Consider the following 12,095-nt stretch of genomic DNA (forward strand, 5'->3'; position numbering starts at 1 on the left):
TTTTAAGATTCAGTACTTATTCTTGGTAATAGACATGAGATAAATACACCATCAGTAATGAAAGCAAGTATATGGCCGGGCGGTGGTGGCGCACGCCTTTAATCCCAGCAGTCGAGAGGCAGAGGCAGGTGAATCTCTGTGAGTTCGAGGCCAGCCTGGTCTAGAAGAGCTAGTTCCAGGACAGGATCCAAAGTTACAGAGAAACCCTGTCTCGGAAAAAAAAAAAAAAAAAAAAAAAAAAGCAAGAAGTATATAACACTATCTAATATACTGGTATTCTGGTACCTTGAGCCAAGCTGCTTATAAATTCACATAATTAAACACGTTATTTAATTGAACATACTATTACAGGGCTAGCAGGATGACTTAGTAGCATAGCACTTACCTAGAATGCACAGACTTGTTTTTAATCACAGCATTGCAAAAACAAACTTAAAAATATAAACAAAGTGAGGTGGCTCATACCCATCTATATCCCAACATTCAGCATTCAGGAGCCTGAAGTAGGACACATTTACTAAGTTCAAGGCCAGCCTGGCTACACAGCTTGACTGTCTCAAAAAACTGCCAAGCCTGATGACCGGAGTTCAGTCACCAGGACCCACATGGGAGCAGGACAGAACTGACTCCTGAAGTTGTCCTTTGACTTCTACCTTTGACCTCTACACGTGTGCCACAGCATGCAGGTGCACCCATGCACTTGGCCTTTCTCTACCTCTTTCTCAAAATTAAATGTTAAGAAAATTAAAAAACAATAAAACATGGGCTGAGCGTGGTGGCACATACCTCTAATCCCAGCACTTCGGAGGAAGAGGCAAGTGGATCTCTAAATTTGAGGCCAGCCCGATCTATACAGTAAATTCCAAGCCAGCAGAGTTACATAGTAAGACCTTCTCAAAAACAAAAAGAGATAAAACATGTTCACAGGTAAACACACAAAAGATATACTTCTATGCATACATATACAAATTATAGAATTAAATCTTTAGTACTGGAAACCTATTTGGACACTTTCCAGAAAAGTTGTAGGTTTTACTCATTATAAATAAAATTATCTTTTCTAAAAGACTTTTTTTGTTATTTTTCCAGATAGGGATTCTCTGTGTAGCCCTGGCAATCCTAGAATTTGCTCTGTAGACCACGCTGGGCTCAATCTCAGAGATTCACCACCGCCTGACTTTAAGATTTATTTTTATTTCACATGTATGAGTACTTTGCCAGTAGGTATGTATATGCCCCATGTGTATGCCAGATGCCTGCAGAGGCCAGAAGGGACCAGATGCCCTAAGAGTAGAATCACAAACATTTGTGAGCTGCCACGGGGGTGCTAGGAATTGAACCTCATCTCCCCAGACCCTCAAATTATAGTTTTTATTAATTAAAATCATACATAAGCAGACTATGTAAATTGTTTTCTTTCTTTTTTCCTGTGGTTCAGGCTAGCTCTGAACCTACTACTTAGTCAAGGTTAACCCTGATCTACTGAGTGAGACTTTGTCTCAAAAAACAAAACAAAAACACCAAAAAAAAAAAAAAAATGGAGGCACTGGAGAGGTGGAGGCAGGCTAACCCTGCGGCTCACTGACAGCTAGCCTAGTCTAACTGGCAAGTCCCAGGTTCCAAAGATCTGTCTCAAAAACAAGAACAAGGTAGATAGCTCCTAAGGACAATACCTAAGACTGATCTTTGGTCTGCAAATATCTACATACCAAAAAGAGTGAGAAAAGATGCCTAGAGTCAATTAAACATGGACCAGACTGCATGGGGACATTACTCACAGGTAGAGCTTGCCCAGCAGGTACAGGCTCCTGGGCTTGACCCAGCACAGCCAGACAAAAAGAAAAAGATATGAACATCAACATGATTCTTCAGATTTATCCTACACCTTTTTCTTTTAAAGAACTAAATATTAAGGGTCTGGGGAGATGGCTCAGCAGTTAAGAGCACTGGTTGCTCTTCAGAGGACCCAGGTTCAATTCCCAGCACCCACATGGCAGCTCACAACCATCTACAGTGGGATCTCATGCCCTCTTCTGGCATAAAGTCATACATGCAGACAGGGCACTCACACATACATACATACATACATACATACATACATACATACATACATAAATCTTTGAAAAAAACTAAATATTAAATCCAACTGGGAACTTCTTGGTTAATATATTTTTTTAAGTGCTTTTACAAGCTTCTTTTGCTGTTCTTGTTAACTGAGATAGTTTCATGTAGCCAGGCTTACTATGTATGACCTTAAAATACTATTGTCCAGGGGTTAGAGAGATGGCTCAGCAGGTAAGAGCACTGATTGCTCTTCAGAGGTCCTGGGCTCAATTCCCAGCACCCATATGGCAGCTCACAACTGTCAACTGTCTGTAACTTCAGTTCCAGGGGATTTGACATGCTCACACAGACATACATGCAAAACACCAATAAAATAAAATTTAAAAAAAGAAAAAAGAAAGGAAGGAAGAAAAAGGCAGACAGACAGTTGTCCAGTCTCCACCTCTCAATCTCAAGCTTGGGGAATACAGCATGCAGCAGCCACCAGCAGGCTTGCAAGTGTATAACAGGACACACAAAGAAGCAGCAGCTGCGGGGAGGTGGTGGTGCAGGCCTTTTAATTCAAGCACTTAGGTAGAGGCAGGCAGATCTCTGAATCCAAGGCCAGCCTGGAGTTTGAAGCCAGGCTGATCTACAGAGTGAGTTGCAGCACAGCCAGAGCTGCGTGGACACTGTCTTCAAACAAACAAACAAACAAACGGAAGAGAGAAAAAAGAAAAACAAGCTGGATGTGGTGATGCTCCCCTTTAATCTCAGCATTCAGAAGGCAGAGGCAGACACTGTCAATCCAAGGCCAGCAAATCCAGAGTGAGTTCCGGGGAAACTGTCTCAAAACAGGAGGAGGAGGACAATGCCTACAAACCAACTGACCTTATACCAAACATTGCTTGAATTTTGCCTTCCCTCACTGGATATTATGAAAAATTATCATCTAATTATCTTATCTTGGTTTCCATTACAAACACCATACACACCTCAGATAACTGAAGGGAAGCAAAAAATTTTGCATTTTCTCTGATGTTCTTCAATCTCTTCCTCTCGTAAGGTGACAATCCTGAAAAATCATCCTAGAAAATAACCCCAAAAAATTTTGTTACTTCACACATTAATAACAAACCAACACACAAAACCAGATTCTTCATTCTCTACCCAGGAATTCCCCTTCACACTGCACAAGCTTCTGTTTCATGTTATCTCAACTAACAGCCCATAATCTCTGCTGGACTGAATATTAAGGGAATCTGAACCTATAGTTAGGTAAGATCGTGGTGGTGTACATCTTTGACCCTGGCACTTGAGAATAGAAGCAGACAGATCTCTGAGTTTGAGGCCAGCTTGGCCGACATAATGAGTTCCAAGACATCCAAGGGCTGTGTAGAAAAATCCTGCCTCGACTGAGAAGACAATGATAATGGCACTGGGATTTGTCTCTACTGCATGTACTGGATTTTTGGGGATCTTATTGTATTTGGATGCTCACCTTCCTAAGCCTGGATGGAGGGAGGGCCTTGGACTTCCCACTACAGGGCAGAGTACCCTGCCCTCTCTTAGGACTGGAGGGGAAGGAAGAGGGAGGGAAGGAGGGGAAGTGGAAGAAGAGGAGGGAGTGGAAATTTTGAAAAATAAAATTTAAAAAAAAGAAAAAGAAAAATCCTGCCTCAAAATAAACATACATACAAATAAATAAGCAAATGATGTGATCTAATATCAGCAGCCAAATACCATGCCCTTATAGCAAACTATTTCCTAGCAGCCCAAAGTCGTCTTTAGGGCTGGAGGGATGGCACAGCGGTTATGAGCAATGGCTCTCTTCAAGAGAATCTGGGTTCAATTCCCAAACTCTACATGGCAGCTCACAACTGCCTGTAACTCCAAATCCAAGAGGATGGACACCAATCATACTAATGCATATAAAATAAAGTTAAATAAACTACTTTTTAAAGTAATTGACTATCAACCAGGCGGTGGTGACGCACGCCTTTAATCCCAGCACTCGGGAGGCAGAGGCAGGCGCATCTCTGTGAGTTCGAGACCAGCCTGGTCTACAATAGCTAGCTCCAAAGCCACAGAGAAACCCAGTTTCGAAAAACCAAAAAAAAAGTAATTGACTATCCAATTATTTTAAAGACAATATTTCACACCCTGAAGTCTAGCATCAAACTCACTTTGTAGCCAAGGATGACCTTGGATTTCTTTTTTTTTTTTAATTTATTTATTATGTATATAGTGTTCTGGGCACCGGACCTCATAGATGGGTGTGAGCCATCATGTGGTTGCTGGGAACTGAACTCAGGACCTCTGGAACAGCAGTCAGTTCTCTTAACGTGTGAGCCATCTCTCCAGCCCAAATAAACAGGGCAGATTTTTTGTTTGTTTGTTTTTCAAGACACGGTTTCTCTGTAGCTTTGGCGCCTGTCCTGGAACTAGCTCTTGTAGCCCAGGCTGGCCTCAAACTCACAGAGATCTGCCTGCCTCTGCCTCCTGAGTGCTGGGATTAAAGGTGTGCGCCACCACCGTCCAAAATAAATTATTTGAAAAAAGTTATCTTATTTAAAAAATACTAATAACTAGACGGTGGTGCATACCTTTAATTCCAGCACTTGAGAGGCAGAGGTAGGTGGACCTCTGTAAGTTTGGGGCCAGCCTGGCCTACAGAGCAAGTTCCAAGACAGCCAGTCATTACATAGACAAACCCTGTCTCAAAAAAATCAAAACAAAAATAATAACTTATCTTTCAGAGGATCTCATAACCAGCACACATATATTTACACACAAAATAAATATTTTTATTTTATTATTTGCTTGTTTGTTAATTTATTTGGTTTTTCGAGGCAAGGTTTCTCTGTGTAGTTTTGGAGTCTGTCCTGGCACTCGCTCTGTAGACCATACTGGCTTCACGCCTGCCTCTGCCTCCTGAGTGCTGGGATTAAAAGCACGAACCCCCACCGCCAGGCTCAAAAAGTTTTTCAATTAAAAAAATAAAACACTGGGTATGGTGGTGCACACCTTTAAACCCAAGGCTTGGGAGACAGGTGAATCTCTGAGTTCAAGGCCAGCCTGACCTGGTCTACAAGAGTTTCAGGACAGCCAGAGTGACACAGAGAAAACCTGTCTCAAAAAAACAAAAACAAACAACAACAACAACAACAACAACAAAAAAGAGCTAGGAATGCAGTTCTATTGGAGAGGGCTCCTCTAGCATGAGCCCTGGGGTCAATCCCAGAACAATCCGCGTGCACACCAGACACCTACACTCTCAGCCCTCAGGGAAAACAGAGGATCCCAGGAGGCTGTCTCAGTAATTAAAGATCACTGTGGCTTCAAAAAAGGGTCTGAACCTGGAATACTTGAGACTCCAATATCAGCAGCTACGAAATTCTTTTTTTAAAAAAAGATGTATTTATACTATATATACAGTGTTCTGCCTGCATGTATGCCTGTACGCCAGAAAGAGGGCATCAGACCCCCTTATATGTGGCTGTGAGCCACCATGCACTTTGCTGGGACTTGAACTCAGGACCTCTGGAAGAGCAGCCAGTGCTCTTAACCTGTGAGCCTCCTCTCCAGCTCAAGAAATTTTTTTTATTACATTTATCTATTACAATTATTTCTTTATGTGTGTATGTATTTACTTGCATGTATGTGAGCATACATATGGAGGTCTCAAATATAACTTTCAGGGGTCTGTTTTTCTGCTCCATGAAAGCCCTAAGGATTAAATGCATGTCATCTGCCTTAGTAGCAAACACCCTCACCCCATGAACAATCCTCACCAGCCACAAGAGAAACTGTTTTTGAGGTTGATCTTTTTTATTTTTCAGACAATCGCATTTGTAGAACTGGCTGGTCTAGAACTTACTATGCAGACCAGGCTGGTAGTGAATTTGTACCAGTCTTCTGCTTCTGTCTTGAAAGTGCTGGGATGAAGGTATGTACCATCACACCAAGCTTAGCAATTCCTTTGTTTTGCTGGTTTGTGGTAACAGAGGTTGAGCCTGAAGTCTCATTTGCTAGGCAAGCATTCCACCACTGAGCTACTTGTCCCCAGGCCCAAGAAAGTCTTTATGAAGCAATACGCATGGAGGCTCAGACCTGTAGCACTGAGAATCACCAAAAGTTTGAGACTAGCCTGGGCTACATTGTGAGTTCCAGGCCAGCCTCAGCTACTAAATAAAACCCTGCTAGAAGAATGAAAAGAGAGAAGAGGTGGCCAATTCTTTATTAAAAACAAAACAACAACAACAACAAAAAAATTAGTAGAAAGTAGAGAGGTTGGGAGATAAAATTCACAAATTTTGTCATAAAATAAAATTCTATACTTGCTCTTATAGATAATATGTGCAAAAGAAGCTAAACACCACTCCTAAAGCAGGGCAAAGCCTTGTCACCCTACCCCAAGGACAGGACACTCAGCAGCAGTACTTGTGTAGCATGCAGAAGCCCTGTGCTCAATCCCCAGCACCATAATAAAAAATAACAGTGATGATGAAAAGAGAAGAAACTAGAGAACCGTGTGATCATGTTATCCAGGCATGGTGAGGGGGGCAAGTAATCCCAGAGAATACAGAGACTCAGACAAAAGCACCAAAATTCCCATAGCCAACCTGGGCAACTTAGTAAGACCCCCGCTTCAAAATAAAGGGCGAAAAGGGGGCTGGAAGTATCTCACAAGTGCAGCGCTCCCTTCCCTAGCAGGTGTGAGGCCCTAAGTTCAACTCCCAGCACCGCAGGAAGGGAAGTAAATGCTGTATCTTAGTTTGTCTCTAAACAAAGAAGAAAAATGTATCTTAGTCAAGCATAGCATTGCTTAAGCATCTTTACTGCTGTCGTTTCTATTCCTTATATTCAAGCAAAAATCAGCTTTAATTTAAAATCCAGTAGTCTGAACATAATTCAGCAGTTCTCAAAGTACAGTCCCAGACCAAGAGATCAGTTCCTTCAAGAAACTCTAGAAGCTGGGCAGGGATGGCCCACGCCCTTAATCCCTTCACCTTGGAGGCAAAGCAGGAATTCAAGGACACTCAGGTCAACGGACTAAGTTCCAAAACAGTCAGGACACAGAGAAACCCCGCCCATGGGAGGAAGAGACCAGTGTGATCAATACAGCAAGTTCCAGGCCAGACTTTGCTACATAGTAAAACCCTATCACAAGAAATAATTAATCAATTATATTTAATTTCCAATCAAACATGGTGGTACATATCTGTTAAGCCAGCACTTTTACAAGGCAAAAGCAAAGAGATTGTAAATTGGAGGCTAACCTGGGCTATGTAACAAGATCCTGTCTCAAAGACTAAAAATTAAGGGCACTGGTGGCCTTGTCTTTAATCCCAGCCCTCGGGAGGCAGAGGAAGACAGGCCTATTTAAGTTTGAGGCCAGAGCTAGTTCTAGGTCAGACAAGGCTAAACAGAGAAATCCTGCCTTGAAAAATGAAATAATGATAATAAAAAATTTTAAATAAAACTAAACTCAATGAAATTTGCACTAAATTAAAAGGCTTGCAAGATAGATCGTCAGGTAAAGGTGCCTGCCATCATGCCTGAGAACCTTCTTTTGACTCCTATAACCTCCACTCTCGTGTCAGAGCACATACACGCACACTCGCGTGCAGACACACACACACAAGCACGTGCATACACAAAACATGTTTTGAAATTTACATTAGCTAATAAAACAGATTTTGCTAGAAACCCTTCCCATCTCACCTTCCAGACCTTCTCATTTCAAAGCGAGAAGATCACTAGAACTAACCACTCTTACCAGGCCTGGGGGACTATCTTCGTCGCTGCTTGCCATGTTCACACTGAGAGCCACAGGCTCTGCCGTGTTCTTGGGTTCCAGCTCGGTACTTTCAGTACGCGCATCCGAGGGTGGTTTCAGCAGAAGGGATTCTGCCTTGGAAGATACAGTTTTCATCTTGGAAGTTAAAACCTCTCTACAAGTTTTCTTCCGGCCCGTCTTCTTACAAGACACTGCATTGTTAGAATTATTTTCAAACAGGGATCTGGACAATTTAAATAGCTTGGTGTTGCTGAGCGAAAATGGAGAAAGATAAACCTTAACTGTTTTCCCTAAAGTTGTGTGTACTGGTCTCAAAGAAGTATAATCACTATTCTCATTTTCTTTATATTCATTCACCTATTGGGGCAATAAAGGAAAAGAACGTTAGAAATCCGGATCCTATGTTCTTCCTTACAAGACACTAAACAAATCGTCCTAAGTCTAATTCCTACTTCATAGTAACAACATGATTCAAACTGATGGTACATTAAGAAACTTTTCCCCTCTCCAAAATCTGGATACTTAATTCTCTGACCTGAATGGAATTACTGAAGGCACATTTCTTAACCTTAAGTCTGTAACTGAGGCAATTACGCCAATTGCCAAAGGTCAGATTCAAGTTAGCGGTAATTGGGTAATTGCTTAAAGCTGACAGTAACGCCGGGCAGTGGTGGTGCACGCCTTTAATCCCAGCACTTGGGAGGCGGAGGTAGGCGGATCTCTGTGAGTTCGAGGCCAGCCTGGTCTACAAGAGCTAGTTCCAGGACAGGAGCCAAAAGCTACGGAGAAACCCTGTCTCGAAAATCAAAAAAAAAAAAAAAAAAAAAAAAAAAACCTGACAGTAACTGCTGCAAAGCAAAGGCTGGAGAGCCAGAGGAAAGGGCCCCAAGACACATCCTACGATTTTGGAGGTTTTTGTTGTTGTTGGCGGGAATGGGGGGGGGTCTCACCACCAAGCTCTGGCTGACCTACAACTCACTATGTAGACCAGGCTGGCCTCAAACTCAGAGTTCCACCTGCCTCTGCCTCCCGAGGGGTGGGTTAAAGGCCAACCAACCGTAATTTATAAATTTGGTAGGAAACTTTCCTCAACACTTAACGACCTAATTTAAGAAAGAGAAAAAAAAAAAGGCAGGAACTACGGTTTTTCCTTGGCGCCAGGTTCCAGTGTCTAGCAGCCCCCTCCCAGGCTGAATCAGGTCTCACCTGGACCTGGGAACACTGTTTGGAGGCCGCCTTTTCCTCAACTTCAACGTCGGACCCAGACATCTTTCTGTCCCTGAGCAGCTGGGCTCTACCCATTAGAACCTAGGCGAGATTGGGAGGGGCCTCGAGTGACTCGCGTCCCAGGGAGCAGGCAGGAGTCCCTGAGCCAGAAAGCCTTTAGGCGCATTTTTTGTTTTGTATCTTCAATCACTTACTGCACAACCCTTTTAGATAAAGTCTTATCTACCACTAAGCCAACAGGTCACCTTTCCGTTGGGCTAACAACAAACTCTAAGGATTCATCTGTCTCCACCCCCTAAATGCTGGAGCTTTCAGAGGGTGCTGCCGGGGCGCGACAAACGCTCTAACCTAGAGATCCACCTCCCTCGCCTCCTAATCCTCAGCTTCCTGAACTGGGATCCAGGATCCCAATCAACATTTAAATGGGTTCTGTAATATTGAGGCTAGCAGGTCCCGAGATCTTGCTTTGAAAAATACTGGCTCATTAGCTTAGAAAAACACCGTACGGCCGCTTTGCAGCACGACCCTTAAAAAGATCCATATCCTCAAATGCCGTAAGGATTGGAAAACAAATGAACATAAAATTCAATAAACAGCCTGAGAAAAACGACAGACGGTAAAGTGTTTGTATTAGGACCTGAGTTTGATCCCCAGCACCCAAACTAAAAAGCTGGGGATACAATCGCAGCATATGCAAGGTGAGACATGCAGAGTTTTGAGGCTCCATGGCTAACCAGACTAACCTAAACAGACCCCCAGGTCCAAATAACACTCTCTGAAACAAGTGGGGCCAGAGAGATGACTCAACAGGTAAGGATACTTGCCACGCAAGCTAGTGGTTTTATTTTGATTCCCAGAGCCCACATAAGTACGATTTCTCATTGCTGTCCTGATCTTCTGTGCACCAATACACAAATAATAACAAAAATAAGATTTTTTTTAAAGGTGGACAGCTCCTAAGGAATGGCCTCCATGCGCATGCGTGCACACAAAGGCACCCTTTCCTTCAACCAGCGAGCTGAGCACACCACACTCAATGTCAACATTCAGCCTGGACCCCGCCCACCTCTGCCCCTTGCGATACCACAGGCTGGGAAAGCACACGTGACTGCTACTGTAATTCCTAATAAGGGGAGCAGAGAAGTATGATGCCCCATGCCTGTCATCCCAAATGTGGGATGTGGAGGCAGGTGGATCAGGAATTTAAAGTCATCATCAGCTTCATAGGCAGTTTAAGGGAGGCAGGCATGAGCTACATGAACCCCTGTCTCAAAATAAGGGGGGGTTAAAAAAAAAAGTAAGCATTTGTGTTGTTTGTTTCTAATAGCTGATGACGCTGGTTTAAATTGCGCGTGACTATCTGCTCACCTGTTTTGAACTAAAGAAAACCTACATGTGGTCAGTGTGAGCCAGAACTGCTGTCATGGAGAAGACAGCAAGTAGGAACCCAGTCAGTCTGGGCTACATAGAAGTCTGTCTGGGGGCAATGTCCTAGAGGGCTTTAAAAGCCGAAACAGAGGCTGGGAATGTAACTCGGTAGGATGCTCCAACTTGGCCTCTCCCCAGCGCCACATAAAACCAGGCATGGCGACCCACACCTGTAATCTCAGCTCTAGGCAGGTGAAGGAAGGAGGAGCAGAACTTCAAAGTCATTCTCCATTACTCTGGGAGTTAGAGGCCTGCTGGGGATACATACATAAGACTGCCCCAAGTCTTTTTTTTTTTTTTTTGGTTTTTCGAGACAGGGTTTCTCTGTAGCTTTGGTGCCCATCCCGGAACTAGCTCTTGTAGACCAGGCTGGCCTCAAACTCCCAGAGATCCGCCTGCCTCTGCCTCCCGAGTGCTGGGATTAAAGGTGTGTGCCACCACCGCCCGGCTCTGACCCAAGTCTTAAAAAAAAAAAAAAAAAAAAAAAAAAAAGCTAAAAGCCTCAGAATATGGGCATTACCACATTAAGAATTCCATACACTCTTTCATAAAGTCAGGACCTTATTAAGCCTTTTCCTCGTGTTCTCTTGGATTGCCATGAACCAAAACAATGATCACTTCCCTACTCCATGCTAAGGCTCACTCCCAGCAAGTCTTCTACTGCTGAACTGCACCACCAGCTCAGAAACATACATTTCTGAGCTAATAAATTCATAATATAAGTTTTCTATAACGGGTAAAGTGACACACCTCTGTGTAGAAGCCTAGCTACTCAGGAATCGAGGGTGAAAAACACACAAAAACCAACTTGGAGGCAAAAACAAAACAGAAAACCTGCCTGAGCAAGGCAAACCAGTCTCAAAACTAAAGGAAGAATAAAGATTTGTCTCTCGAACTACCCCCCCGGAAAAAAAGGATAAAAATTTGTCTATACTAGCCCTCACTACTTATTTAAAGTTTGCCAGTTTCCTGTCTTCACCCAGCAAGGGCCCAATTGTAGAAAACAAGTGAAATAAATTGATAATTATATTAGTAGCACCTTCAAGGTCCTCTATAATACAGTGCTCCCAGAATTTTCACTTTGTAGAACTAGGCTCAGTCTCTCAGAAATCCGCCTGAGTCGGCCTCCCGAGAGCTAGAATTAAAGGCATGTGCTCCAGTCAACAGAGGATTTTTTTTCTTTTTCTTTCTTTTTTTTTTTTTTTTTTTTTTTTTTAAGGCAGGATCTTATTCAGATGCCCAGGCTCCAAAATGCGGCAATCCTATGTCAGCTTCCCAGATGCTAGGATGATAGGCATGACCCACACCTATCCGGCTCAAACTTTTTACACTTCTGAGCTTTCAACAATATGCACAAACAGCCCCTCACTATCTGCTCAGTTTCTTCAAAACATAACTAATGAAACCTTTAAGCCGAACCTTCCTGAGCCTTACCAAAACACCAAAGAAGCAACTGCCCGCCAGAAGGAGCTTCCAAATCCTGAGAGGTTGAAGGCGGGAAAGTTGCCTACGGAAACGCGCGAATTATCAGTCCAGCCCCTTTAAGCAGTCCGCGCTCAGCGGTCCTCCAAAATCCCACAATCCTCTGCTTGTA

The 12,095-nt window shown here is 43.2% G+C and overlaps 1 protein-coding gene across 1 annotated transcript in view; it reads right to left on the reverse strand.

The window, feature by feature from the left end:
• Positions 1 to 12,023, reverse strand: part of Wdr76 (WD repeat domain 76) — a 35,273-nt gene extending 23,250 nt beyond the window's left edge. The window contains exons 1-3 of the mRNA XM_057780952.1: positions 11,936 to 12,023; positions 7,826 to 8,203; positions 3,039 to 3,131 (exon numbers count right to left, since the gene is read on the reverse strand). Coding sequence (XP_057636935.1) covers positions 3,039 to 3,131; positions 7,826 to 7,981 — 249 coding nt within the window. The 5' untranslated portion in view covers positions 7,982 to 8,203; positions 11,936 to 12,023. The remainder of the gene's footprint in view (positions 1 to 3,038; positions 3,132 to 7,825; positions 8,204 to 11,935) is intronic.
• Between the last annotated feature and the right edge of the window lie 72 nt (positions 12,024 to 12,095).

The sequence above is a fragment of the Chionomys nivalis genome, chromosome 9, assembly GCF_950005125.1.
Source record: "Chionomys nivalis chromosome 9, mChiNiv1.1, whole genome shotgun sequence".
Lineage (NCBI taxonomy): Eukaryota > Metazoa > Chordata > Mammalia > Rodentia > Cricetidae > Chionomys > Chionomys nivalis.